The sequence below is a fragment of the Rhea americana genome, unplaced genomic scaffold (assembly GCF_003343005.1).
Source record: "Rhea americana isolate MKP2758 unplaced genomic scaffold, rheAme1 scaffold_99, whole genome shotgun sequence".
Classification (NCBI taxonomy): Eukaryota; Metazoa; Chordata; class Aves; order Rheiformes; family Rheidae; genus Rhea; species Rhea americana.
Genome location: NW_028187188.1, coordinates 1,612,568 through 1,640,017, shown reverse-complemented (window position 1 = coordinate 1,640,017; position 27,450 = coordinate 1,612,568). Strand labels below are relative to the sequence as shown.

The window sequence follows — 27,450 nt, the reverse complement described above, 5'->3', positions numbered from 1 at the left end:
CGGCAAGTGCGCGCCGGCAGCGGCTCGCGAGCACGCGGCCGCTTGCGGGGCGCTCTGGGAGCGGCGCTACCCGCTTGGCCGCCCCCTCGCCGGCTCTCGGCTGCGCTCGTGCGCTGGGGGCAGCCTGACCCGCGGCAGCGGCCTCGGCCCCCCCGCGGGGAGGCGCCCTCGCAGGACCGGCGGGGATGGGGGGGGGGTTGCTGCCGCGTCGGGGCTTTGCTTACGGCCCGCCCGCCCCGTTTCCCCACTACGCCCCCCGGGGCGGCGAGGGGAGGGAAGGGGCCGGCCCAGGCGCCTCTCCCGCCCCGTGGAGTCCCGGGCGCGTGGGCAGAGGTGGCGACGGCGCGAGGGCCGTGCGGAGGGGCTGCGCGGCGCGGTGAGGTGCTGCGCGGTGCTGCGTGCTCAGCCATCCTCGCCGCGTCCCGCGGGGCCAGAGATGCCCCCGTCCGCGGCGGCCGCTTTCGCCGACGATGTGCTGCGCGTCTTTGGGGCCAACCACAGCCTGTCGACTGGGCAGCTCTCCGCGCTGCTGCGGCAGCTGGGCGCCGCGCCGGCGCTCGGCGCCGCGCTGCCGCTGCCTCACCTGCACCACAACCAGGTACCGTGGTGGCCCCGGCGGGAGGGCGGCGGGTTTGTCTGCTCAGCTCCGCGGCGGCGGCGAGGGCCGCGCTGGAAGCCGGCGCTCAGGCGCAGGGGCGCCGAGCTCCTATGTTGTTTAAATCCCGCTGCCGTCGTTAAAGCGGGGAGGGAAGGAGGGAGCAAAGGTCTGCGGCGACGCTGGGCCCGGGATCTGAGCAAAGGTGCTAGCCCAGTGGGACCAGCCTGCAGCGCGGAAGGGGAGAGCCGCCATCCATCAGTGAGCTGCTGCGCGCAGAGCACGGGGCTGCCTGGGGATCAGCTCCGCCTGTTCACTGCTCGGCTCCTAAACTGGCACTTGGGTAAACAGCATCTGGCCAAAACAAAAAAGCGTCTGGGGATCTCCTAACTTTTCTCCACAAGAGCTGCAAGCAAAACTTCGGGACTTTAAACAAAATAAAATTGTCATGTGATATAGCAAGCAGTTGATTATAGAAAACTCTGCTTGTGTAAAGAAACTTTTCCAGAAACTTTTGGATCTTTTCTTCAAATTGAGCGTAAAGTACATGCTCCTAAATGCATATACTACCAGCTGTTTAAAATGTTATTTAATTTACTGGCTAAATGTTTTTGGAATAGCTGTCACTTTTCAGGAAAATACTCTGTTCAGTGACTCAATAAAAACGAAGCCTGCATTGCTACTTTTAAGGTCTACAATAATCTAATATTTTTTCTAGTACCTTAGAATGGTATGAAATGGTAAAGGAGAATCTTGTGGCTAGTGGAGATTTTTTAATGTTAAGTCAGTCATGAAGATGAAAGGAAAACAAGGATGACTTCGCTCTAATTTGATTTAACTCCGTCAGATACAGCACAGATGTGCTTCTAGAGACCTTGAGACAGTTTTCTTACATTTGGAACAGGTTTGTTTGTTTGTTTTCAGCTTGTTCTGTAATGTAGAGAAACCTTGAAATGTCTGCAGCCACCATTTGTCTTTGAGCACAATTCTGATGTCTTTATCCTGGGCAGAGGTTTAACTTGGAGTTAATACCACTAAGATGAACATAGTATTCAGTGCTAGCATGTCAATATTTGACAAAGTCACTGCTTCTATTTCACATTTCTCAAATTGAACAGTGTTATACTGTTAAAACACAGTCTGTGTTTTTGTTTTTTTTTCTCTCTCTCTCTCTCCCTCTTTTTTTTTTTTAAGGTTATAAACATTCTCAGCCACATACACTAAATACAAGTTTGCAGTATGGAATATGGTTATGAAAAGAGGCTTTCTTTAAATGGGTGTGGAAATGACTAAAATCCTCAGTCCTTCAGGTTTTAGCTCTGCAAAAACACGTAGCCCTCGTACACAGGCTTTGGCATACACCACAAGAAGAAAAAAATGTGATGCCTCCCCTTTCATTACCATCTATTGCCTCACATCTATTACCATAGATGCATATTCCTCATAAGTCGTTTGAAGTTTAGCTGAAATAGTTAAATGTTTTTACGGGCCTGTTTTAGTTGTGTTCTTTTTGAAAAATATCTAAGGTACTATATTGAAATATGTATTCTTTTACACTGAGAAGTTTAATTCCTTCTTGAAATTGGTCTTATGGCTGCTCAGCTACTACTGTTTAGGCACTCAACAGCTGCTCCTAGACCTTGATCCCTTATATGTGGCAAACCAATGATTTTGGGCAAACGCTGTCCACAAGTACATACTCCTATGAGACATCTCAGGCATTTGCCCACAGTGTATGTCATCACTTGAAAACATTGTAACTCTTTGTCCATGTAAGTTCGTAATTTAGAGCATCTGCTGATTAAGATAGAAGACATGGAATCTGAAAAAAACTGAAGTGGCCTAATCTAACTTTGAGCTTTGTAAGGCACTGGAGGCCTAAGCTCTACCTACACTCCAGGAAAGAAAATAAATACCTCTGGAGAGTGATTCAGGTCTCTCTCAGGTAGGCTGAATCATCCACTGAAGCTGCATAAATATCTGACTGTAGGAGGAGACACGGGTTATCTTAGACTTTCAGTTCCTAACTCCAATGCCCAGAGCTAGTGGGATGACTCCAGACCTTTTCCCAACCAAGATAATACACTCTTGCTTTATCAAAAGAGTCTGCCATCTTTTGATTATTATATGAGGGAGTCATTTTTAGCAGAGAGCTATCTGTCAGGGACAGGTRCTATAGCACTTGAAAATTGTCAGAAAGGAACAATCTCTATACTATTATCCTAGTATTGGTGTTTAGTTTTAATGCTTTGCTCACATAACAATTTCAGCAATGTGATTAATCTCACAGGAGAGGATCCACCAGAAGCTGATCCGTTTTCTTAAAAAAAATAAAATGAAATAAAATAATTGGAAGTTTTGGGATGTATAAACTGAAAAAGAGAGATGCTTGACTTCTCTTTTCCTTTGATACCAGATTAACTTGAAAAGATAAGGCAGAAGAAAAAGTGCTTTAATTTCTGGGTGATGGTGTCTGAACATATACTTGTGTGAAATTTTGTAAGCAATTATGATAACTTACCCCATATAATGTCCATGAAGACCGTTGTTTCCTAAGATATGCAAAATGAATTATGAAATGTTTTGTGCAGTTTCAGAAATTTTAACTGTCTCCATTTTCTGCTGCTTTTATTTTCCTTTTATTGTGTATTTTATCGTATTCTTTTTTTTATTTTATGTTTGAATTTCTATTCTTTTTTAATTATCTTAATATATAAGCTAAGGCTTATCACAGTAAGAACTGAACAGATTCAAATACTGTTCACTGCTGTTTTTTCACATTTTACCATGAAATTCCTGCATAATTTATTCCTACTAGTAGGAATACATGTCACTGTATGTTTTACATTATCAACCAGATGTAAAACCACAGAACTATACATGATCTTATTTCATTGGATTCATAGTAGTATGATAGCTGTATGTGTGTATGTTGGAGGATAAAACTATATGCTCAAAAGTTTTTGTCAAAGAATACTTAGAAGGTAAGTGGGCATTAGAAATAAAGCTTGTTAATGCTACCTTTATCTATGCTTCGGAATAATCAATAGATGCTAATATCATACACTGATTTCTTTCTCTGACTTTTCTAAGAAAAAATACATGCACAGTCCTTTGTTATAACAGTATGCTATCTGTTTAATATATTTTATTTTTAAACAAAACATGTGGACAAAATAAAATTAAGATCTTTAATAATATTGCTGCTCAGATAACATTGGAGACTAATTTTCACCTAGAGGTGAGACACAACTGTAACTCTGCTGTTTTGGACAGAATAGAACTAGAGTAATCTACTTTGATTCAATTGTTTGTAGGCTTTCACTAGTTCCAACTACTTAAAATAAGGGTGAAGGTCTTGACAGAGTGCCAGAGTTATTGTCTTGATCCCAAACCATACTCAGAACTTGCGTGGCCAGTAAGAAGATAAATAGGCTCTTGTGTTCTCTTATATTTTTACTTCTAGAATATCTTGGTGAATGTCAGTGTTCATGGACAGCTTTCAGCTCCCAACATGAGCAGCTACTTGGACTGTGTCAGCATGTGTGCGAAGTCACTGAAGTACACAAATGCACTCAAGCAGCTTCATCTGATTTGACTCTTTCTCCTGGAGTGCTGCTTATTAAAGGTTTCTGTGTGGTCATCTCCCAATTCTCACCTGTTCTGAGTCACCTCATCATCATTARATGCTTTAATTTGTTACTAATAAGTTTTGGAAGATGTACTGCTCACTTGTGTCTATTCTGCTGTATCCAGTCTCAGTCTAAGTTAAAAATATGAGTCAGACAGGTATACGCTGCTTTGCTACTGGGTGGCCTACAGCTCTGATCAGCCCTTATGTGCACTAGACTAGTGTTTAATTTGGTAACATCTAGCAACTGCAATGCCACTAGTGGCAGGTTACTGTAGAATAGTATCTTCGCACTTCACTTCTGGAGCACCACAGATAAAGCAAAGGTGGAACAAAGATAAGAATATGAAAGAAGATCAGAAAGAGAAACAAAACATTTACAAGACATGAAATATAGTTTTTTGGTATTTTAGCATGTTTTGTTATTTTTCCTGTCAGAAGCATCTTTGCATTACTGTTGTCTGAACAATTATTCCATTATTTCCTTCAAATAATGTGGTGAGATGAAGTGTGCTTTTAATTTATAATGATAAAATAGTGTAAAGAGACCCTAGATAGTTGGGTATCACTTTATTTCCTTTACTTTCTTAAAAATCCTATCCTAATCAATCATTTTTGGCAAAGGCTCACCAGGAGGAAAGCAAACATGAACTAGGTTACTCATAATCAGATGTTTATTTTGTGTATGTGAATGTGTGTTGCCTCTTTTTTTTTTTTTTTAAGCACTGTGTAATTGTGTGGATTCACATCCCCTGTAGTCATTTTTAATGACTTTTTCACAGTTCAGGGACATGATCAGTTATGTCCTATCTTCTTTGTAAGTGTGCATTAGTTGCTGGAGGACAATCACATTACAGCCAGTTCCCTCACCTGAGCACTGTGACAAGGCTATCTGAAGAGCAGTAGACAGACGTAACGGCAGACTTGTTGACCCAGGAGGTCCTTCTCAGTCCCCTGTTCCATGAGGCTAAATTACCTTTCTGCTGAGATCACCTGTCCGTCTTGCAAAATAAACAGCTTATGTCTTTACAGCAGTGCAATTGTCAATGTATTTATCCTCCAAAGATAAACATGGAGTTTTGCAGGGTGCAGCATGGGTTGCTCTGATTCAAACTTTCCAGTAGGTTTAATCTTTTAATTAATCCTTTAATTGTACAGATAAACTAATACAAGCTTGTCTTAGCTCAAGGATGCCTGTATAAGTTACTGTGAGGGTGAAAGCCTGTATAAGTTACTGTGAGGATGAAATGGCTGTCTTTGATGAAAATAAATATTAATAATAATGAAATAAAATGCTAGGTTTTGTTCTCATGTGAAAGAGCTCTTGTTTGGTGGGATTTCTTGCTTATTTGTTTTGCATGTAGCTAAAGTTACAAACCTCAAGTTTACTTAACATGTACTTAATACATACTGTGGCTGATTAATATTTTCAATGCATAATCTGGGTCTCTTATTTACTACATGTTGCCTTGCATTTTGAAAAATAGAGCAAAATTTCCTAAAAATCTATTTTTCCTATTACAAACCCATGAGATTATATAGGATGTCATAATCATGTTCTTATAATATTAATCCTAGTATATTAGTATTTAAAATACTAGTAATCTATATTTCCCAGAAGTAGTAGGGTAGCTTGCTTTTTTTTTATTTTTTTTTATTTTTATTTATTTTTTTTTAAAGGCTGTTCAATGCAGGCTTGCAGAAATGGTTCTGTGAGCCAGTAATACAAGAAGCACGCTATAGGAGCTATTGCTTTAGACCGCAATGGTCATCTCTTTTTTCATACTGGAAACATTTGTGACATAATTTGCGTTATTTCATACTGCAGAGTTAACAGTAGAATGATTAGAAGCAGAACCACTTTAGAAAACTGTAGAGTTTGTGTATTAGGCTGTAAAAGACTGTCTTTCTAAAATACTTCCATTGAGATTAAATGAAGCAACATGCTTTAAAATGAAAAATGTTTTCTATTAACAAGCTATGTTTATTTTAAAGGTGAGACTGGGATATTATCACTGACATCGAAAGATCAAAGTATATGTACATGGCTTGTGGACCTCAGTTCAGGAATTAAATATATGTTTGACTCTTCAAGCTCTGTTGGCTTCAACAGATTCTAGGCTTACATTTAAATTCAAACTTGTTAGAGATAGGACGAAAAAATCCTGGGTGTAATTTGTTTGAAGTCACTTGAATTGATCTGAAGATTCTCTTCCTTCAAATTAAATGAGAAACAGTCACATTCAAACGATGTAAAGTTTTTGCCTTTTGAACAACATGAGAAAAAGTATTTATTAATGGAAATGGAAATAGCTGTATTGAAGTAAATGACCTGTGGTTGCTTTCAATTATCTATGGAAGGAATTTGATTTATAAATAATCATCTTGATTTATTAGAAAAGAACTATGGAATCTGAAGCTAGCAAAACTGAAAAGAGCAGAGAGTGACTGTTTTTATTTTGTTAAGGCTTCCAGTACTTTACTTTTGGAACCACACTGAGGTTTGCTATAGGGAGTGTTATGTGCTAACTTAGTCTCATGTAAAGAGAAAACACTTCAATTTTTTTGCCTTGAGACTCAGCCTTGGCATGTGGTTATTTTACAGTCAGCAAGACAAAACATTTTTGTTTCTCCCTCCAAAAAGAACTGTTTTCTTATTGATTGTTGTAGGAAATCATGGATGTGAATAAACAGGAAGCATTGGGCAAAAGACTTAAGATAGTAGTGGTGTGGAATATTTCGTATAAAAATATGAGATATACATATGTACACATACATGTACACACACAGAATTTGTCTTTTATCTTTCTGGGTGAAAGTAACTAAGAACAACCAGCACTGCTCTGGTTTGATTTAGACTGCTAAGTATTTTTATCCTTGACCCAAGGTACTATTGTGTCCTGTGCTAAGGGCAAAATGAAGATCCAAATAAGAATTTGTCTCATTGGACTATGGCATGGTTTTGCAAAGTAATGTTTGCTGTTAACAGTTATTGCTATGAAGTTAATGAAAAACATCGGATGTTGCTAACTTTTGGACCGTTCTGAAACTGCTAATTTGGGGAGATAAATATGAAGCAGAGGTGTGAAGTAAAGCGGTCACTTACATGAATAAATAGTTGCTGAATTACCAATCATCTTCTCACTCTGTCGCTGAATTTTAAGTGTATCTACTCTATTCTTAAATATTTTTTTTATAACTACTTATGATTTTATTTATTGTGAAGCTATTTTTCCAAATATATAATGAGATTTAACTGGCCTAGTTTGTATGTCATAAGATTCTCAAATGTCAATTTAAAACGTTTCATTGATTTCTGAACGTAGCTTGCTTAAGATACTTTGAATTCCTTTCACTTCACATTGAGCTAACACAGTACTGTCAGGCCCAGCATACAAATTGTGTGTACGCTTCTTTTGAAGTTACTGAGTTATTTAAAATATGAGGTAACTCATATTAAAATATGGTGTTTTTTTTCTCCTTTGCATTAATATATTAAGTTGACAAAATACATTTTTGTTCCAGTGCTTGACTGGTGAGGAAATCTTTTCTCTGCATGGGATACCGAACAACAGTCAAGTATCAAATTCAAGTTTCTCCACGATATGTCCTGCTGTTTTGCAACAGCTCATTTTTCACCCATGTGATCATCAGGAAGACTTTGTGGATACATCTAAACCACAATCTTTACAAGGTTAGTTAATATTTCATTAATATTAGGATTAGAATGGAGTTTTCTCAGATGAATTGTGAGCATTTTTCTATAGATAATAGGAATGCCTTTTGTTTAGGAGAATATAATTGTAAAGTGGGAGTATAAAATTATGGTGGCTTTTCAGATGAATAAACTGTCTAATCATATATCCTGTCTCTTGACAATGATGTATAAAAAATGCTTTAGAAAAAAGCAAATGAACCCTCCAGGAGGATGTCATGCAATAATTTGCCTATAGAGGGGAGAGTTTTTTTGACCTTTTTTGCTGGATAATGATTTGCGCCCTGAGGCATAAAGACTCTCACTAATAGCTGGTTAATAGAACAAAGGATGGAAGTAGGTAAAGAAAGGCTGTGCAAGTGGTTTGCAGAGGAAAATCAGCCGTAGCAGGATGTACTTGCATCTGAGCATCTCAAGCTAAAATTACCAGAAGACTACATTAGAGTAGAACTTTTTGTAGATGGGATTCAGGAAAACAAGGGAGCTAGTGGCCTGTTTTACTGAGGAAAATACTCAAATTTATTTCAAACTCCAACTCTTGCCTTTGTATCATCTTCCATGCCCACTGTCTGCATGGAACATTCTCGTAAGGCTAAGCAGCCTCTTTAATTTCATTTAATCTTCCTTCCTGCTATTTTTCTCATTATTATTTCTGTATTTACAGTGCACAGAAATGTACAGTTCAGTAAAAATACAGGGTAGGAAAGAAACAGCTGGTTAATGAAATCACTTGCTGCAAATGTGCAAAAACCTACATACTTGGCTTTCTATTTAAAATTAATTTATGGTTCCCAGGGACTTAACTGAAATAAATTTATAAGTTGAGATGTCAGAGGAGCCGAGGTTTACAATTTTACATTTCTGAATAGAAATTACACTACCTAAATAGATCTAAAACTGTGGCCTGTAGTATTGGAAGGATCAAGGGCCTAGATGTGTAACTGCTTTAGTAAGTAATTGCTGGATCTTATTCTTACCTTTTATTTTTTTGTCGTTTTGTGACTGCAGATAATTTTCACTGATGAATTCAGATGCTATTTAGGCATATAAGCTACAGAAGAATTCTGTGTTCTTATTGATGACCATGAGATGCTAATGGGTAGTAAAAGTTACTGTAATAGTAGTGAAGCAGAATGTGTAGTGTTAAGCGGAAAGAAGTAGTATTTCATGCCACTCATATACACTTTTTGAACCAAATTCCTGTACTTTGCTGATCGAAGTCTTCAGTGCCTGTATAGCCGTTGGCTGTGTAGGTCTTAGAAAAGAGAAAGTTGTGTTCCCAGTCAGTATTGTTCATCTGCTCAGACTAAAGGCAGCTGTGTAAAGAAATGAGCCTCAGTTTTGCGTTAGATCAGATCGTTAGTGCACCAAACTGAACAGGGAGACATATAAGTGTTAATATATTGGAATTGGAAGTACTCGTATCTGAAAACTTTGACCATTGTCTCTAGATGTTGTCTGTATTTTGTTCAGAAAAGGTCTGCCCAGATAATTTATCAGAAACCCCACATCTTTATCTGCTCTGTTTCTTCAACTCCAAGCTAGAATTAATATAGGAAACTGAGCAGCAATTCAACGTGTATCTTGGTYTTGGATGCAGATGGAACATTCCTTGCTGATGTCTTGCAGGTTGAGTCTAAGCCAAAACCAACTATGAGCTGTATTAAACAATAAAGAAGACTTTATTTGACTTGTCCAGGTACAGACTAATGTGGCCATGTTAGCTTCTGTCTCACTGACTGTGGGTCCTATCCTTGTCATTCTTGTCATATTGTTAGCTTGAATAAAATAGTTAGTGGAAGGACCACAGATAGCTGCTTTCTATTGTGTATCTCATTTTATAACTGTTACTGGATGAAAAAGCTATTGCCATTAGATGTAACAATCATTATACTCTAGAGAAATATGCTATTAATTTCATGAGGCACTTGCCCATCTAACTGGCCTTGTTTGGAACTCATCTTTCCTTTGTACATAAAAATTGGAATGGAAGAAACAAGCAATATGCAGAATTATTTTAGAAAGCTCTTTTAAACCCTTCCTCTGATCCTTTGCATCTTAATGCTCAGAATTTCTACTGGTACCAAAGGAAGTTGCGTATGAATGGCACCCTGTATCAGGCTGGTGGTAGTACATATTAGCAGAAGTAAAGCAGTGTTTTTTCATATCTTGTCAAATATTAGTATTGATAACATTACGATTAATGTAATGTGGTAGTATTTATTAAGAACTCTAGATACTTCCTAAAACCTAGATATGCCTGTAAATAATTACAATTATATTTAACTAATCATTGAATCCACAGCATCAATTTACCATGATTGTTTTAGACTGCTTACAAAATGTGAGGGCACAGATGATCAAGAAGACCATAACTTTTTTTTTCTTTGGTTGGTGACTACTAAAGTATCTACTAAGAAGTAGATCAAAAACTGAAAGTAGGTTGTTCATGGAAAGTTTGACCCCTAGTTGACCTCTAAAGCTATTTAAACCATTCCTCCTATTTTTCTTTTATCCTGCTGGCTCAGAAGCAATGTCCAGTAGCCAGATAAGGAAGGCAGCCTTCTCCTTGCCCCTCCCTTGGTGCAGTGCAGGAAAACTGTGAGGCCCTGTTTAGGGTATTTTAAACCATAAGTTTGTGGGCTATAACACATAGTGGTAAGTAGAGGTGCCACTACATGTCACAGAAAGGTCCACTAATGCAGAGGTATCTTTCTACTGATCCTTTCTCACCCCTTCACAAAACAAATCTGTGCTTGGGCAGCATTGAGACCAGCTGATTTCAATTACCAGCCCTGTGATAGAAAATCCTCTCTGTATGTTTCCAGGTATGCTTATGTGAATTTTGTGCCCAGGGACACCTATGTACTTAAGAATATCTCGATCTCCAAAATAAGAATAGACGAGACATACAGAGCAAATCAGTACAGTAGGCTTTACGGAGCAGCTACTTGCAATAAAAAAATTGTGCTGCAGAAACAGAGTAAAAGTTAAAATGAAGCATACAACATGTCAATTTTGCTTAGTGTCTGTATATTTACTATCTAACCTAGCTGACMTTAGGGACCTGCTCATGCCCTTCCCTTTCTTGCTCCTCTGAAAGGTATGGGGTATAGAGCTGCACTGAATAGCCAGTAAGGCCCAGTGCTATTCCTTCTGTCCAAGACATACAGAAATATTTTCACCCCCTGAATTCCTTTTCATCTCAGGATTAGGCTCATGAGGAGCCTGCCTCAGGAAGGTCCAGAGCAGTGGCTCCCCTTTTTATGGAACAATGCTAAGCCATGATATTTGGAGGAGAGCATTGTAATTGCTTTCCTGCTGTTTTGTATTTTGGATTTCTCATGGCTGTAGGCATCTTGGAAGTTTCTTTGGGGCCACTGTTCTAGGGACAGAAAGAACAATGGTCATTGGCTGAAGCTGTCTGTGCCACCAGTCATTGGGGAAGAGACTTGTGTGTTCTAAGCAGAATGCTCTGTCTGCTCTGATGCATGAAGTCAGACTAGGCAACTAGCTGGGCTTTGTGGACTCGGGAAGAGTTTAGTTTGGATGAAGCCTGAGTAAATAAAACCACTTTTAAGAGTGGTGCATACATGACATTGTGAAATATGATTGTGACAGAGCACTGGAACAGGTTACCCAGAGAGGCTGTGAAGTCTCCTTCTCTGGAGATACTCAAAACCCACCTGGATGCAATCCTGTGTGATACACTCTAGGTGACCCTGCTTGAGCAGGGAGGTTGGATTAGATGATCTCCAGAGGTCCCTTCCAACCTTACCCATTCTGTGAAATACAGTGCCTAATACAGTAACTTTGGTACTGTTGATTATCTCATAGTTTTCTAACTTGTTTTGCAGCTTATGGTGTTTTTCTTGAAGTACCAGTTCCTGTAATTGTGTAATTATGAGATTTTATTTTTTCTTTCTAATTATACTTCAGGTCCCTATGAACTTAAAGAAAAGCATGTCACAAGGCCCAAGAGTACCTTCCTGGAAAATACATAAGAAAAATCTGAGATCTTTTTTTCTTAAAAAATTCATTAGCTTTAAATTAGGCTTATTGCAGGATTTGTGGAATGCCTCAGATAGCTAATATTTAATTCATTCTTTCTTCTATTGTCTGCTGTTATTTAATCACTTATTTAAATTGTTTATCCATTTTGGGTGAGTAAAATGGAAATAAAACATCAATATATAAAAATCCCAAGGGATTTGGGCCATCCAAATCTGAGCCAGAATTTTAAAAATAAAACCCCATCTATCTTTTGCTACAATGTCAGGTAAAACAGGAAGGAGAAAGGCTTTTGCTTTTAAATTTTTTTTGTGATGAAAGAGGATACTACATACAGTGGATTAGAATATGTCCCCAGTTGCAAACACAAGTCCTTTAGTACACTGACATATCTACCATAACATTAATCATATACAATGATGATAGTTGTATGATTTATAATATCTATTTCAAGTTAAGAGTCCCAGTAAGCTTTTTATTGTGAACAAAGAGTATCAGCTTGAATGTTAGACGATTCATTAATAAGGCATCTATGGGAGTGATAACTGCTCTCAGAATTTGGCAATAACCTCTTCTTTTTGCATTTGCTTTTAACTTCCATGTTCCTTACCATTTTCATCTTTTAAAATAGTGCACATACATCTGTGAATTTATCCTATTTGTCCTTTGTTGTAAAAAGTAGTTAGTACTAGTTTGTTTTTATGACAATTTTTGAAATTTGTTCTAATCTTGTGTCTGCTGAAGTATTTAGTTTGCCTTCCCAAATTACTTCATATGTGGTAAATGGGTTTTATATTTTGTTAATTCAATTTAAAATTTGTAGTGTGCACAAAATAATGGGTAGGAGTTGATTGCATGCTAAGCAGAAAGAGATTCTTGCTTTTGTAGTRATCTCTAATTGTGCAAACCACCATTTATGTGTCAGGATGGCAGTGGAATCTCATTTGATTATCATAGACCTGATTACACAAAGATATTTACAAGCTTAATTACTATTTGTTTTAATAAGTGGAAAAAAAATATACAGGAAATGAAGCTCCTATTTAGCCTAGTCAATCTAGCCATATCTAGTATTGTGAGATTCTCTCTCTCTCTCTCTCTCTGTCTCTGTCTCTCTCTCTCAAAAAAGACAAGTGAACATTCTAATGGCATTGACTTACCTTTTGCAAATATTTTAAATGTTTCTAATGCTTTATATTCTTGACAGCTGGTAAAAACCATTACATATAAAAACTGTGACACTGTGCAAACAAACTGTATTCAGTATTCATCCTGGCTGCAGGTTAGGAATTTGGTCTAGTGTGTGTTTGCTGCATTTTGGTGTAGGAAAATTGGGCTGTAGACAATGGTTTGATCTGATMTGTTTGTATCTATTTCTGCTATGCAGAGAGGAATTTCTAGTAACTTCTCAATATACATATTGTAAAGCTTGTAACGAGGCCATTTTGTTGGTGCTGCTTTCTGAACTGCACCAAGCTGTTCTGATGTGTACGCTCAAGGGCCTCAGATGTTACTGGAGGGTGAAAAAGTTGGCATGCATAGAAGCAAAACTTTCTGAATAAGTTTTTCTTATGAATAAGAAAAAAAAAAAGAACTTATATACTGTAATTCATACTCCAGAATACTCATGGCATGGCTTTGTATGAGTTGTGGTGTCTGTACTCTGAAAATCTGAGGCAGTGTTTGCAGCAAGCAGAAGTACTTGAACAGTTGGAGGAGTAGGGGAATGAGGAACAGAAAGTTATCACCTCGTGATGATTTGAGTCATCTTTATCAGGAAGAATTATTAGGTGTAGTATAGCCAAAACAACAGGCTTTCTTTGTTGGAGTTGTAGTAGTAAATGATAGCTGGATCTAAACCTGAAACTAGTAAGAATTTGTGTCTTGAACCTGTACTGTAGGTACATTGACTGTTGGTCTAAGCCTCAGTTTAAACTCTTCACTGACTTCAGAAAAAGCTGGTTTATGCTAGCAGCTTTTAGGATGTCCCAGTTATTAACTAGCACAGCTTCAGTTTTTAGCATGGTAGTCCCAGACAACATTTCTAGCATTTCATGTCCTTTCTGTTAGTGGATATTTATTTTAAATAACTGTGTATTTTAAGATTTTTCTATTTGTAAAGTCTAATTCTAGGTAGGGAACCATTCTTTTTTTTCCCACAATTCCATGAACTTGTAAAATGGAATGTTTCCATGAATTTGTGAAAAATTACAAGCAGCCTGAAGTGGAGATTTTACTAAAATGTTTGTTTCTGCTTGTTCATCCAGTTTGGGGATTTGGGTTCCTGGCTGTGACTCTGATTAACCTGGCATCACTTCTGGGATTGATTTTAACTCCTCTCTTAAAGAAGTCATATTTCCCCAAGATTTTAACCTACTTTGTGGGCTTGGCCATTGGCACTCTCTTTTCTAATGCTGTTTTCCAGCTCATTCCAGAGGTAAGCAAGGAAAATCATTATTTGTTTTCCATACTAATTTCTAAAGTGTGTTAATTTTAGAGGCATGCTGTAGTGGGGTTCTCAGTGTGGTTGTAATCACTAAAGAGTTGCGGTTGGCTGTCAGTGCAACTTGCCACCCTCACTTTCCTTCTGAATGGATGAGCAGAGCTATCAAGAACTGTATGTAGTTGTAACATGAGAAAGACTGAGGGCTATTCTGCCTCAAGACAAGGGGAGAAATGCATTGGGTAAGATTCAAGTGGACTTCGATGGGCTATAGGTCAGACATCTTTGTTTTGCAATTAGTTGATAGGTTCTGCATGTAAAATTCTACTGTATTAAAACATGGTTGAGATTGAATCCAAATTAAAAAATCTAAGAAGGTCATCATCTTTGATAGTTTCAGGCTCATTGAAACTCATGGGTGGTAGGGAGACAGTCTGTATTTTAGAGGAGTATGGTTTTTTTTGAAAGATACTAAGATTATTGACTAACCTCCATTGCTTTTATCTTCACTGGTAGGCATTTGGGTTTGACCCCAAAGTAGATAACTACATTGAGAAAGCAGTTGCGGTGTTTGGTGGATTCTATATTCTCTTCTTTGTGGAAAGGATTCTTAAAGTGATTTTGAAGATCTATAATCAGGTAACAAAGGGTATTACTAACTGTATGAGCCTCATCTTAAAGTTGCTATTATATTTTCTGAAATATTGATAGCTTAATAAAATTTAGAGATTTTTTCTTTTTTTGTTTTGTCCAAGGATTTCAGCCTCTCAGAAGTCTTCCAAAGTATCTGTTTAAAATCAGTATGGAGAGGGGAAGCAATTTCACTTTTTTTCAGGCAGTTACAAGTAGAGCTGGGAATGGAATCCAGATGATGCAAGTGCGGTCTCCTGTTGCTGGCATATAGCTGCTCTCAAGGGCCAAGTCTTTATCCTACTAGCTAAACACATCAAGAAAAAGTAGAAATGCATAAAAGCTGAAGAGAATGGAGTTCTGCTTCTGGAGCCTCCCTCTTAAGCAGGAGAAATCAGTGTGACACGTATACTTTCTTATTCAGTTTATAAAGTGAAATTGGCCTGTGCTGTCAATACTTGAATCTCACATTTACCTCTCTGTTTCCCCCATGCTCTGGTACTCAGACTTGCTTTAAGGACATTGCAGTTGTTCATATTGCATTGGGCTTGGGTTTCTACCCACGTGTCAGTGTGTGTGTTTTTGGTGTGCTCACGTGAGTGAGACTTATTTGTCTCAGAGAAGGGCTTAAGACTTTGTTTTTGGTCCTCTCTACTCATGTCTGGCCAAGAAAATAGTCCTCTTCTCCCTGTCCTCAGTTACGATCACCTATCCCAAGCATTTGCTGATACTGAAGATTACGAAGATTAATTTTTCCCTTGTTARTAATAATTACACCAAAAAGAAAAAAAAAAGAATGAATTTATTTCCCTTTATTTTTTGGGACAGTTGAGAAAGAGGCAATGATCTCTATTTGACAATCATATTACATTATTCATAACTAGTAAATGTTGTTTGGATCACTCATGGACAGATATTCAGGTATAAGAATAAAAAATTCACATATATATGCTGATTAACTAAAAGTAAGAGATAAATTATAAAAACTTAGAGATAAGTTAGGGAGTTAAGTAAGTTTGGATTTCAGTCTCCATGGACTGCTTATTTAAATGTTTACAAAGTGTAGAAAGGATGACAGGATAACTATGATGCCACCTGCTTTTTTTGTCTGTATTTTCTTATATTTGTTATCTTGCTTTTGTTTAATTAGCTGCCTATTTATCTATTTTTCACTTAGACTGGCCACAGTGACTTTGAAAATGGTGAACAGAATCATCCTCAGGATAAGACTAGTCCACCCAAACCACCAGCATCCAGCAATGGGGTGACATGTTATGCAAATTCAGCCGTCGTAGAGAGTAATGGAAATCTTGGTTTTGACAGCATTAGTGTGGTCTCAGCACAGGTATGAAAATTGTCTGTTTTTTCTTATTTATTTTATTCTTGTTAATAATAATTGCATACGTAAGTATGTACAAGGGGAAACCTTGTTATCAACTTCTGTTACTCCTGTCAGGTTTTTGTAAGCTTCTAGGTTGTAACTCACTTGAGCCTTATGACAAAATGGGGAGTTTTGGCAAAAGCTGAATAATGTTTTGTGTTGGTAGCCAGCAAAAAGAGCTAGTATATATCAATGTCAGGATGGGTAGGACATAGGTAAATATCTAATCAATTAATTTAGTTAATTGTGATTTGATACTTCTGTTTGAAGAGTGATAACACATTCTAGATATTGCATGATTCATACTGTAATCCTGTCAATATGAAACTATACAAGTCTGAGAACCTAGTTCTTCTGAAACAACAATTAATAATGGGAACAGATACAATTACAGTTGTACTGTACATTGTGAGTACTACTTGRTGCTAGTCCAGTATATTTGGATACACTGGGAATCATGGGGGTAATATGCTGAGACAGCAACCATTCTTCCTGGTTTTAAGTATTCTTTTCTTCTAAATTTATTCTCTGTATTTCTTTGTTTTCATAATGCATATTTGACCTCCTTCTGTCTGAAAAGAAAACGGAGGCAGGAGGAGACAGATGATATGCTTCTCAACTCTCTTCTTTCTGTACAGAGGACAGTACTGCCTTTTTATTTAAAAAAGAGAAGATCACTTAGAAACAAATACTTGATGACAAAAATAGACTTTTCAAAGTAGAACTTTCTGTTCTACCACYCATGTTCTTCACTCAGTAGGTTGTTTGGGAGAGGGGAGGTATCGGTGAGAAGCAGGGGAGGAAGCAGGAGGAAGGCCTCAAGAACAACTGAGAGAGAATCTGGGGGAGAGTTTTGTCAGTTCTGCATTGACCATTGCAGGCTCACAAAGCATTTGGTACAGTCTAATGTGCCAAAACTTTGTTTTCAGAAGTGTCATGGAGCATGGCAGATACTGTGGGATACTGGGCATTTTAAAGGCATGTTTAATAATTAAAATTGTATGGGCACTAAAAGGGAAATAATAATATGAGAGTTTCTAAAATTTTCAGATCAATTCTGGTCAACAGTGGTTCTGCTGGTAACACAGTGGCAGCTTGTGGAGAGGATGAGCTATAATATAAGCTTAATTAAAACTTAGGTAACTTGCTGGATCCAAGCTGTATAAAACAGAGCTTCATGGCAGAACTTCTGGTGGTACTCCTACCTTGCTGTTTTCTGGAAATGTGCTGGTGGAGTTGCAGGTGACCCTATTGATTCTTAATGTTTTCTTAACTGTAGGGAGTTGTAAGCATCCTGTAATGCTGTAGCAGATAGTCTGCTGTTGGTGTGGGAGGCAGCAGTGAAAAGCCATCATTACTTTTTCTCCTCCCAGAAGACTGCAAGAGGCCAGCGCAACCTTCAGAATCATCAGGGAGCTGGGAAGGGCCAGGATGGCTGGGAGATGTTGGGGCAGTTAGGAGCTGCTGCAGCACCAGTACGTGAGGAAGTCTGCACAGTTCTCCATGAGACTGCCTTGTGGAAAGTGGAAACCTGTAGTGTGCCAGCTGGCATTGGCTTGGCAGGGGAGAAAGTAGAGGAGAGGGAAAAGGAGAAAAACAAGGCCCCTTAGCTCCCTGCCTCACAGAAAATCTCTAGGTCCACCTGACAGATTTAGCATACCTTGCTGAAGAGCTCCCAGAAGAGCCCAGTTACCAGTTACAGCTACTCCAGCTCTCTCAATGCAAAAGCTCCAAGAGAACACATGGGCAGCCTATCTAGAAGAGGCCATTAATTGCCCTGCCCTTATCCCGTTGGAGTGAGCATGATGCTGGGTATCTTGGACAAAACTAGAATTTTTGTTAGGCAGCTGTGAAATTGTGTCCAGAGGACAGACCATTGTGCTTCTCATCTCAGTGTCTGGACTTGTATTAACTGTTATGTTCTTGACCTCAACAGTCCCTTGAGACAGTGACTGCTCTATCCATTGTATCCATTGGGTTGTGCGGAACTGCGTTTTCTTCTGTCAGTTTTGAAATTTTACCTTCTTAGTGCCATTCATTATCTTGTACATTTGCCGTGTCTCTAAATGAACTGGATTCCAGTGTTTTCAGGATTTTAATTGAAAATACATGCAGTCATTTTCACCACTGTCACCGGGGTGTCTCTGTCCTTTTTAGGAAGAAAAAGCTTTACCAGAATTTAACACAGCATATCAGACAAGGGAAGACATGAATTTAATAGCTTTATATTAATAATAGTATTTACCTATTTATTTATTTTGTCCCCAAGTGGAGACACCAAGACTAGGCTTCCTCTGAAAGAACTCTCCTATGGAAAGAGGGTTACTGGATTGGTATAAGGAGATTTAGTTTACATTTCTCTGTGTTGGCCATGGTGAATCTGCTTGCTAAAGTTCATGTTTCACCTTCATATATGCATACAGATCATAGCTGCTAAGATCAGTGTTTCAAAGGTAGTTTATGCATTAAGCTTTACAGGCATTTGATGTTTATTAGTCATCCATTTGACATAGGCTGACATATAAGTAATAGTTTTTTAACGGATCTTAGACATCTAAAGCTTATTAGAGAGGGTTAACAGAGTGCAGCCAGGAGAACTAGTCATGTAGACTTTAAAGAGAGAGCGAAGTGTCTGATTGTGCCAAAGTACGGTATTTGTTTTCATCTGTTGGGGATCCAGCCATCTTTTCCCTTTTAATGCCTGAACGGACTGATCGTCAGAGCAAATATTCAATTAGTTGCATACTTTTAAATTTCACTTGCAGCAGGAAATGAAACCTTAGCAACCTCTTTTGTGTTGACCTAAAATTCTTACCTACCAAACATTAAAGTGGTTTGAAAATAGTAACCTTGGAGAAAAGTTGTTTCAGAGACAAATGGCTGAAAACATCTGCATCCCCAAGCACACCAGGTTAGAGCTGCTTAGTAAAATTTTACAATGGCATTGTAAATGCCCTTTGGCATTGCCTACAGGGCGTAAATACAGTTCTTATTAGGTCCTGTGGACATATCCAAAGGACACTTTGTTTTAAACAAAGCTTATATTTCAATGCTTGATCTTCTGCCGTTGTGAAGGAAGATGCTATATACAGGAAGGTACTGCATTCTGCAGAATATTAACTTTTTCTTCTCTGCAGAGCTTTTAATAGATTGGGGTCCTGGTCCATGGCTGAGAGACTCACAGATGTGTTGGATGTAGTAGTAGTAACCTGATGAGATATCATGGGATAGGATAATAGGATAGCGTCTGTATCTTTCCTTTGTAAGTTTGGGGAAAAAAGGAGGGACCATTGCTTTTAAAGAAAAAAGTTGTGTTCAGAAGAGCAAAAATACCAAGTATATCTTTGGTTTACAATAAAATATAGAGATACAAATAATACAGAACTACACTTAATTTATTAAGTCAGACTTAATAGACAAGCTGTGTGTTCCAGAGCTCTGTAGTAGGCATCTCTGCTATGACCTCTGCTAAAGTATCATGACAAAGTGGGAGCAGTCCAGCAGAGATAAACATTGTTCATTTTCGCTTTGCAATCTTCTGTATCTGTAAAGTAAATTTATCAGTATTCTGCCAAATCTTGACATTAAGAATATGTATTTAGAGTCATTTATCTACTCTGTAGAATTCATGATCTAGTGAAGTTCATAATCTAAACCTGGATGAGCAATGTCCTTGGACTTTATATAATTTACAAAAAGTCAAAACATTATCTAAAATGTATTACAAGTAAGAATTACTATACTTCAAAGCTAGACAGTAAATTGCAGCTAGGTAGCTTACAGAAGGCTCTCAGAATTGTATTCCTAATTTTAAAGCTACAATTGTCTCTGCATTTTGAAAGATTGGATTAAGGAGGTAATTTTTAGAAGTCAATATTGTTTTCCTAAAATAATTGCAGTGGTCATTACTTTTTTTAAAAAAAAAACTCCCCAGACAGAACAACCCCAAACCCCTGGACCTCAGATAATTTCTGGAGTCAGTCCCATTCACGATCCATTCAACAGCTAATTCTTAATAGCATCGTCTTATTCAATATTTGTTTTCTTCTTACAGGCATAGAAGGTTCAGCATATTTGTTATTTATAAATCATTTATTTCACCAAAAAGCCTTGAGATCAAATTATTCTTTGTCATACATACCTAATGCTTTGCCCTTTCATTGGACTTCCCGCTTGTGTAATTAGTACCAGAAAATGGGTCATTTATTTACTTCTGTGTGTAAGTTGGTTTATGCCTCTACAGACCTCACAGAACTGTAAATATGCAGAAGGTTCCCAAACAAAAAAACATGTGTAGATGGGCACACGTGTGAACATATATGTGCAAGTGATATTTCTGCACAGTTGTAATACTTGTTCACTGTTTTCATTACTATTTTAGGAATTTTCAACCTAGTAAAGTTTTCTCGTACAAACCATTTCTTTGACATAGAGGTGCTTGGCATTTGTTGGGAGGGATCTTTTTTATAATTTTATTTTATTTATTTTTATTTTTTTGGTAACAGAAAGCTTTTACAGCAGAAAAAGATGATTTTACACCTTTTTTATGTGTTAGTGTGCCTTTTCAAAATATGGTCCCCTGAGTTTAATGCTGTTGCTTTATCAAAAAATAGTTGCTGTGGTTTTTTTTTTGTTTGTTTGTTTTCCTTTTCTTTATTGTTTCTAAAAAGAACAAGGCGGTTCTTTAGTAGAAAATCTTATGACTTATTCAAAATGAAAATCTGTCCATTGACTCAAACTTGCTTTCCTTAGTAAAGCTTGGAACATCCCCATGAAAGATGATGAGCTTTTGGCAGAAATCAGGACTATCTAGGAAATGATACTTTCATCAGTTCTTAGGCAGCTTGAAGGATGGTTACCAGGGAGCAGAACTTCATCTCAAGGAGCTGGAGAAATAGGTGGAAGAACGTGGCTAATTGCGTTTGGATTTTATCATAATCATGTTTCTTTTTTTTGTCTGGTTACCTAATAAATACATTTTCCGTGCTTTGCTTTATAATATTTCTTTCTTGAAGTAAAACTCAAATTGCCTCTGTGGAGAGAGTACTTATTCAGAAGTTATCCCATCTCAAACAGAATTAGTACAGGTAAAAATTACTCACCTCCCTGCAAAAGGCCAGGGTTGCCTGTATGTTAGATGGGTTATGAGAGCAAACTCTGCAAAAACTGAAGGCAAACATGTAGTACAAGTGTAAAACCTATGTATCTGAATCAGCAGAGAAACTCCCAATTTTTGAATGCCATTTTGTTTTATAAAAGTAGAATTTCAGCAGTTTTTATTTTCAATAGGAGCTATAACTGTGCTTTATGGTGGTGGTGGAACTGATCCACAAAGGTTTTATTAGCTACTAGTTGCAGGTATTATGATAGATGTTTGACTTGGAAATCCTTGACCTGAACTTCTGTCCTGTGCCAAGGCAGCTCCAACATACAAATATAGTATGTCAGATAAGAGCCTGGTGAGCAAAGTATGCCGTGTTACTAAAGGTTTTGTAATCGCTTTTTATGTATTTCCATTTGCTGAGCTCATGAACATTAATTGCCCAGTAGCATTTACATTTGATATAGAAAAACTAAAACAATGTGAAATGTTTTTTAATAATTAAGGAATAATTATTGGAATAGTATCTTTCTACAGTCCTTTCATAATCAAAGGAATTTGTGATTGGCATATAGGGCTTCACTGCAAGAGAGGGGAAAGGTATTTAAATGTGTATATGTACAGTTGCAGATATATTTTACTGCTTATATTTTCCAGTTCTGAGCACTGGTTAATGCCTTATATGCAAGCCATTTTTTGCAAATACTATAATGCTTAAAAATGTAATGTAATTGCAATATATGTGTGTATATAGAAATTAAGAAATACTTGGAATGGATCATGTGGAATTTTTTAAGGGAGATTAGTTTGTGCTCCCAACTGAAACATCAGTTCTTTTTATTTGCTTGAAGTTTTTCATTACTTCTTGGCACCAGATGTATAAATTATTTCCACTTCTGGGAGGAAATATTGAGAGGCCTGGTGTGCATGTGCATTAAAGTTTTATAATAGCTTGTTGCTTTAAGCTCTTGAGCCTTCAGCTAACACAGTCAGAATTGCCTACTGCGGTTTCTATTAAACATACACTTTGTAGATTATTGACTGGACTTGACTAGCATTGCCCAGAATTAGAAATAAAATTTGTGACGTATCTAGGCGTGTGTCTAGAATCATATGTGGGTGGCTGTCACTGTGGTGTCTAAGTGTGCGTCTGAGAGCATGAGGCACTGGCAGTGGTTAATTGATTGAGATCTGCTTTAGGTAGGTAGTGTAGGTGTTGTCAGTCACTGTGATCCAGACCCTTCCCTCTGTGCAGGCTTAATAGAGGTGGCTGAGGAGATTGTAGGGAGCCATATCAATCCTTTGCACTTTCTGTAATCTGAGAAACATGTCCAGAGACACATTCCAACCACCTATGATCAGAATTGCTTTCTGTGTCAACTGAAGGGGAATTTGGCACTGCATGTTAACTTGGTGAAACAAAATACATTTGCTGCTATTACCTGTACCTTTTGCTTCTTGGATCAAGGGTTTTGGTCTCTGTAAGTAATACCTTTATGTGCTGCATTCATTCAAAGGCAGGGGTGTGATTCACTGGCTTCTTTCTGGGTAGCTTAATATTTTAGGTAATTGTTTGTCATGTTATTTCTTCAGGAAGAAGAAACCCAAGGCAGCTTGTGTAAATGTCTCAATGGGCGCCCCCTGTCAAAGATTGGAACCATTGCTTGGATGATAACACTGAGTGATGCTGTACATAATTTTATAGATGGTTTGGCTATTGGTGCTTCTTTCACTTTGTCTCTGTTCCAAGGACTTAGTACCTCCGTAGCCATCTTATGTGAAGAGTTTCCTCATGAACTAGGTAAGGAACTTCATTCAGCCTATTAACTGTGGAAATCGCTGTTGCGATTTTGAGGTTGCCAAAAGTTGGCACAGATTTGAAAGAATGTTTATATAAATTAATTGAAGAAATATTCATCAAAAACTTACTGAACACCAAAATGCGCATCTAGCACAGGAAGTTTCTAAGTACAGGTGAATGGAAGCTGGAAATATGCATTAGAGAGGTATTAATTACTCTGTTCAAACATGTCTTCCTAGGCGTGCACTGTTGTCTTCATTTTTATTTATTTATTTTTTTATTTGACTTCACAGACTAGGGATGGTTCTGTGTTCCTACACTCTTAGCATTGCTGTGTATCATCTACTTGTTTTATAATATTTCAGTTACCTTAGCATTGAAAGGAAATACTTTTCACTTGAATGAAGCAATGTAATTGTGGATTATAACTTGCATACAAATCACATGTTCAGACATTCTTTGAAATTAAAAAATAATCACGGTATCATTTGCTGTTTTCTCTTTTCTTAGGGGATTTTGTCATCCTGCTTAATGCAGGAATGAGTACCCGGCAGGCTCTGTTTTTCAACTTTCTGTCTGCATGCTCCTGTTACATTGGGATGGCTTTTGGTATATTAGTAGGCAACAATTTTGCTCCTAACATCATCTTTGCGGTAGCTGGTGGAATGTTCCTGTACATCTCTCTTGCAGATATGGTGAGAAACAATTTCATTTTCARTTGCTTAATTTTCTGCAAGAAAATAAAGGTTGCACTAGCAGTCTCTTCAGTGGGGTTTAGTATTTTGTTCCTCTCCTGCCGGAGTCCTCTACTTATTTAATGCTAAATCACCAATTTTAACTTTAATGAAAACCTTTCATTGACTTAGGCTGGTCATATTAGTGTGTTTTGAAGAGAGAGAAGCTCTTCATGAATTTGGGCTGGTTACATCAAAAAGCCCTTCTGTGAATGTGTTTAAATGCTTTGTTTCAGCATTCTGAGGTGAAATGCCAAAGCATTTCATACTATTTTTAAATGAAACATCTGATTCTTTATTTAAACTACCTTTTAAAAGAAAAGCAAAAAGAATATAGTAAACAAAACTAAATTTTTATTTCTGTGTTGAATGAAATATACTGTATAACCAAAGTTGATAACTTGGGGGTTGTTCAGGTGAAAAAACTAATTTAAATTCTGTTGTGGATTAAGCTGAATAGTGGCAGCCCCAGTTTCTTGGTTCAGACTGAAAAAGTTGTGCTGATCTCTGTTCAAAACAGTCCGTCTAAAATTGACTTTTTAAAGTGTTACCAGAAGAGATAAATCAAAAAGTCTGAGATCCAGATCAGATTTAGATGTTAGGATATAAAAATCTAGATTCATAGGAAGGCACTAGTATTACACAAGTCCCTCTTATGATGATGCTTTATTTCCAAATGGAAGAAATATTTATTATCTCTAATTCAAATATTGCAAGAACAGATGTTTCTTCAAAAGCATTCATATTTGCTGCATGAGAATCTACTTGAGTGTAGCACCACAAGAGTGAGACTTGAATTTGAAAAGATTTTAGGCCCCAGTTTGATTCTACATACAGTTAAGAACTGTATACTTTTATATAATAACTATTACATTAATTCCTATTATGGTTTGGGTGATAATATCGAAGTAATCATCAGTAATTCATAAGTAATCTTGTTAGAATTAAATGAACACACATAAATAGTTTCCTTTACAAGTTTGCAGTACCTTATTGCTAATGCTTTTCATTTAGTTGCACTCTTGTATTATGGGTAGTAGTGCAATCAGTAATGAGGGGTAGAACTCATGACATAAATTTAGAATGGCTCAATTTACAATTGTTATTATTAAATCTATTAAAATAGATAACATTCTTTTCTTCATATCTGTTGTTCTGTCTTCTCTTTCTGTATCTCTGTCTCTACCTCTCTTTTTCTAGGTTTCGGATTGTATCATTTACCTATCTGAAAATTTCTCCCCCCTGAGAATCTGAAATAGGGTATGCAGGTGCTCTGTACAGAGATCTGATTTTCCACTTTCTCTTATGATTTTCACACACTTCTGGACTGCTTGTCCAGAAGCAGGTAGGATTAACAAGAATGTCATTTCTGCTTTTCTTTCCTTCAATTTGAGCCACAGGCACAGTTCATTCAGCCTCTGTCAGTAAGAATGCTGCATGTAAGGCTGTGGGCATGTGAGAATGTGTACACTGCGGTGTGTTGAGCGTAAGTGAGCTTTGCTCTATGGCATGAAGTTGATCTGGTTTGTTGTTGTCCTTGCCTCTTGTGCAAGAGAATTTCAGAGTTCTAGAATGACTTCAGAGAAGGTTTGGCCACTTCCCCACTAAACTTAGTCTGTTCTTTGAGAATTGCATTGCCTTCAATAGTTGCATCTCACTTTGATCTCACAAGGCAAGAAACAGCTTCTGAGTCATGCAGCCTAAAGGTTTCTGAACTAACACTGAAATTTACAGTCTCTGTTCTGTTCTGGTGATATTACTGTCAGCACACAAGCAAGATAGTTTAAAGCCTATTTGAGTACATTTGTGAGTGTTAACTGCAGTTTTATAGCTTTATCTGCTGCAAACGTACCCTGGATCACCCCATGTTAATTGGGACTTTATCACAAGTGTTCATCTGTCACCATTGTCTCTCTGAAGAAGTATCTTTGCCTCAGCAGTTGAAAGTAGATAAGTCATTCATTGGTACTATGTTGCCCTTYAAGTGCATATTTCTGAATGAAGATGGGATATATGTTACCATTAGTTTCACAGCAGCCTTGTTCCTACTTCCTTGCTTTACTACTAACTAATTGATCAACCAGACCTTTCATTTCTAAAAGGCTTCTTATTTCTGAGGAGTTATCCTTGTTTTCAGGTTCACTTCTTCTATTGAGTGATAAAGCAAAAGAATCCTAATCTACCATTTCCTGAAAAAGCATTTCTCTGTCCACATCAGTGAAGGAAACAGTGCAATATTTAGCAATATAAGGGCACTGCTATTAGCAACATACGGTACAAGAAATGGATCCTAGGAGATTCCTGAAGTAAAAAAAGGGAAATTTGCATGAGAGCCAACTAGGCAGGATTGCAACAGAGGTGAACAGAACACCATTTCAGTTTTCTGTTGCTGGTAAAGTGTTTTTCGGGGAAACTAGGGTGACCTAGTCTTATGACTTCCTTTACCCTCCATTAGTTCTACAATTCAGTCCAAAGCAGCAATATACTTCAATTCTGAATGCCTTAAGTTATACATGCTACCACAAGATGGCAATACTTACTTTAAAATATTACTTTTTTTTTCTAGTTCCCAGAGATGAATGATATGCTGAGAGAGAAAGTGACAGGAAGAAAGATGGATCTCACATTCTTCCTTATTCAGAATGCCGGTTTACTAACAGGGTTTGCTGCTATATTGATGATTACCTTGTATGCAGGAAATATTCAACTGTAATAATGCAAGCGAAAATGGAATCAATTCTGAAGACAGCAAGTAAATTACAAATGGAAGACGCTTGAAATCCATAAAGGGACACTCATTTAATATACTGGTTTTGAAACAATAAGAAGGTTTTCCCCCACCCCTACAAATCACAGGGAGTTAGTTTTTCTTTGGAACTTGCAGTCAATCCAAATAATGTGAACTGTCAACTTCTGTACTTTACCAAAGAACTGATTCACATTTTTATATTTCTACTTAAAATCATCAGACGTATGTGAACCATGGTAGAGGAAAAAATGCCACTTGGCCAGTAGAATAATGCAATTCATGCAACTGCTGCATATGCATGTCATGTGACTCTGACCAAATGAAAGCTGAGGTCTTTCAGGAAGATACTTACTCAAAAGGAAGTAATGAAGTCCCTTTTTTAAACTGTGATGAAAACAAGCAGTTTCCAAGGTGGTTAATTTTCATGATTTCTGTTGCAGGGTTTGTCTGTGTAACRTCCACTTCCTCCACAAGAAAAAAAAAAATCAAACTATTTCAGAATAGGTACTAATGAATCCAAGATTTTTAATTACTAATTAACACTGGAAGGAAAAATATCAGTTACTGCTTTTGATCTTTTCTCTTTATATGTGCACAAGGGGATTGTTGATTTATTTTCAGAACCACTTCTTTTAATTAGCAGGAACTTGTGTTAAATT

General features: G+C 37.6%; 1 protein-coding gene across 2 annotated transcripts; it reads left to right on the top strand.

The window, feature by feature from the left end:
* The first annotated feature begins 315 nt into the window (after positions 1 to 315).
* Positions 316 to 27,450, top strand: SLC39A8 (solute carrier family 39 member 8). Of its 2 annotated transcripts, none has more exons than XM_085325597.1 (8): positions 316 to 598; positions 7,752 to 7,920; positions 14,220 to 14,389; positions 14,912 to 15,034; positions 16,203 to 16,370; positions 23,101 to 23,308; positions 23,819 to 24,003; positions 26,609 to 27,450. In XM_085325597.1, the coding sequence occupies exons 1-8, from the start codon at positions 437 to 439 to the stop codon at positions 26,753 to 26,755; spliced, it is 1,332 nt and encodes a 443-aa protein (XP_085181723.1). In that variant the 5' UTR covers positions 316 to 436; the 3' UTR covers positions 26,756 to 27,450. The 2 variants fall into 2 exon arrangements, with proteins under 2 accessions (XP_085181723.1, XP_085181724.1); XM_085325598.1 differs by lacking the exon at positions 26,609 to 27,450 and adding an exon at positions 25,243 to 25,322.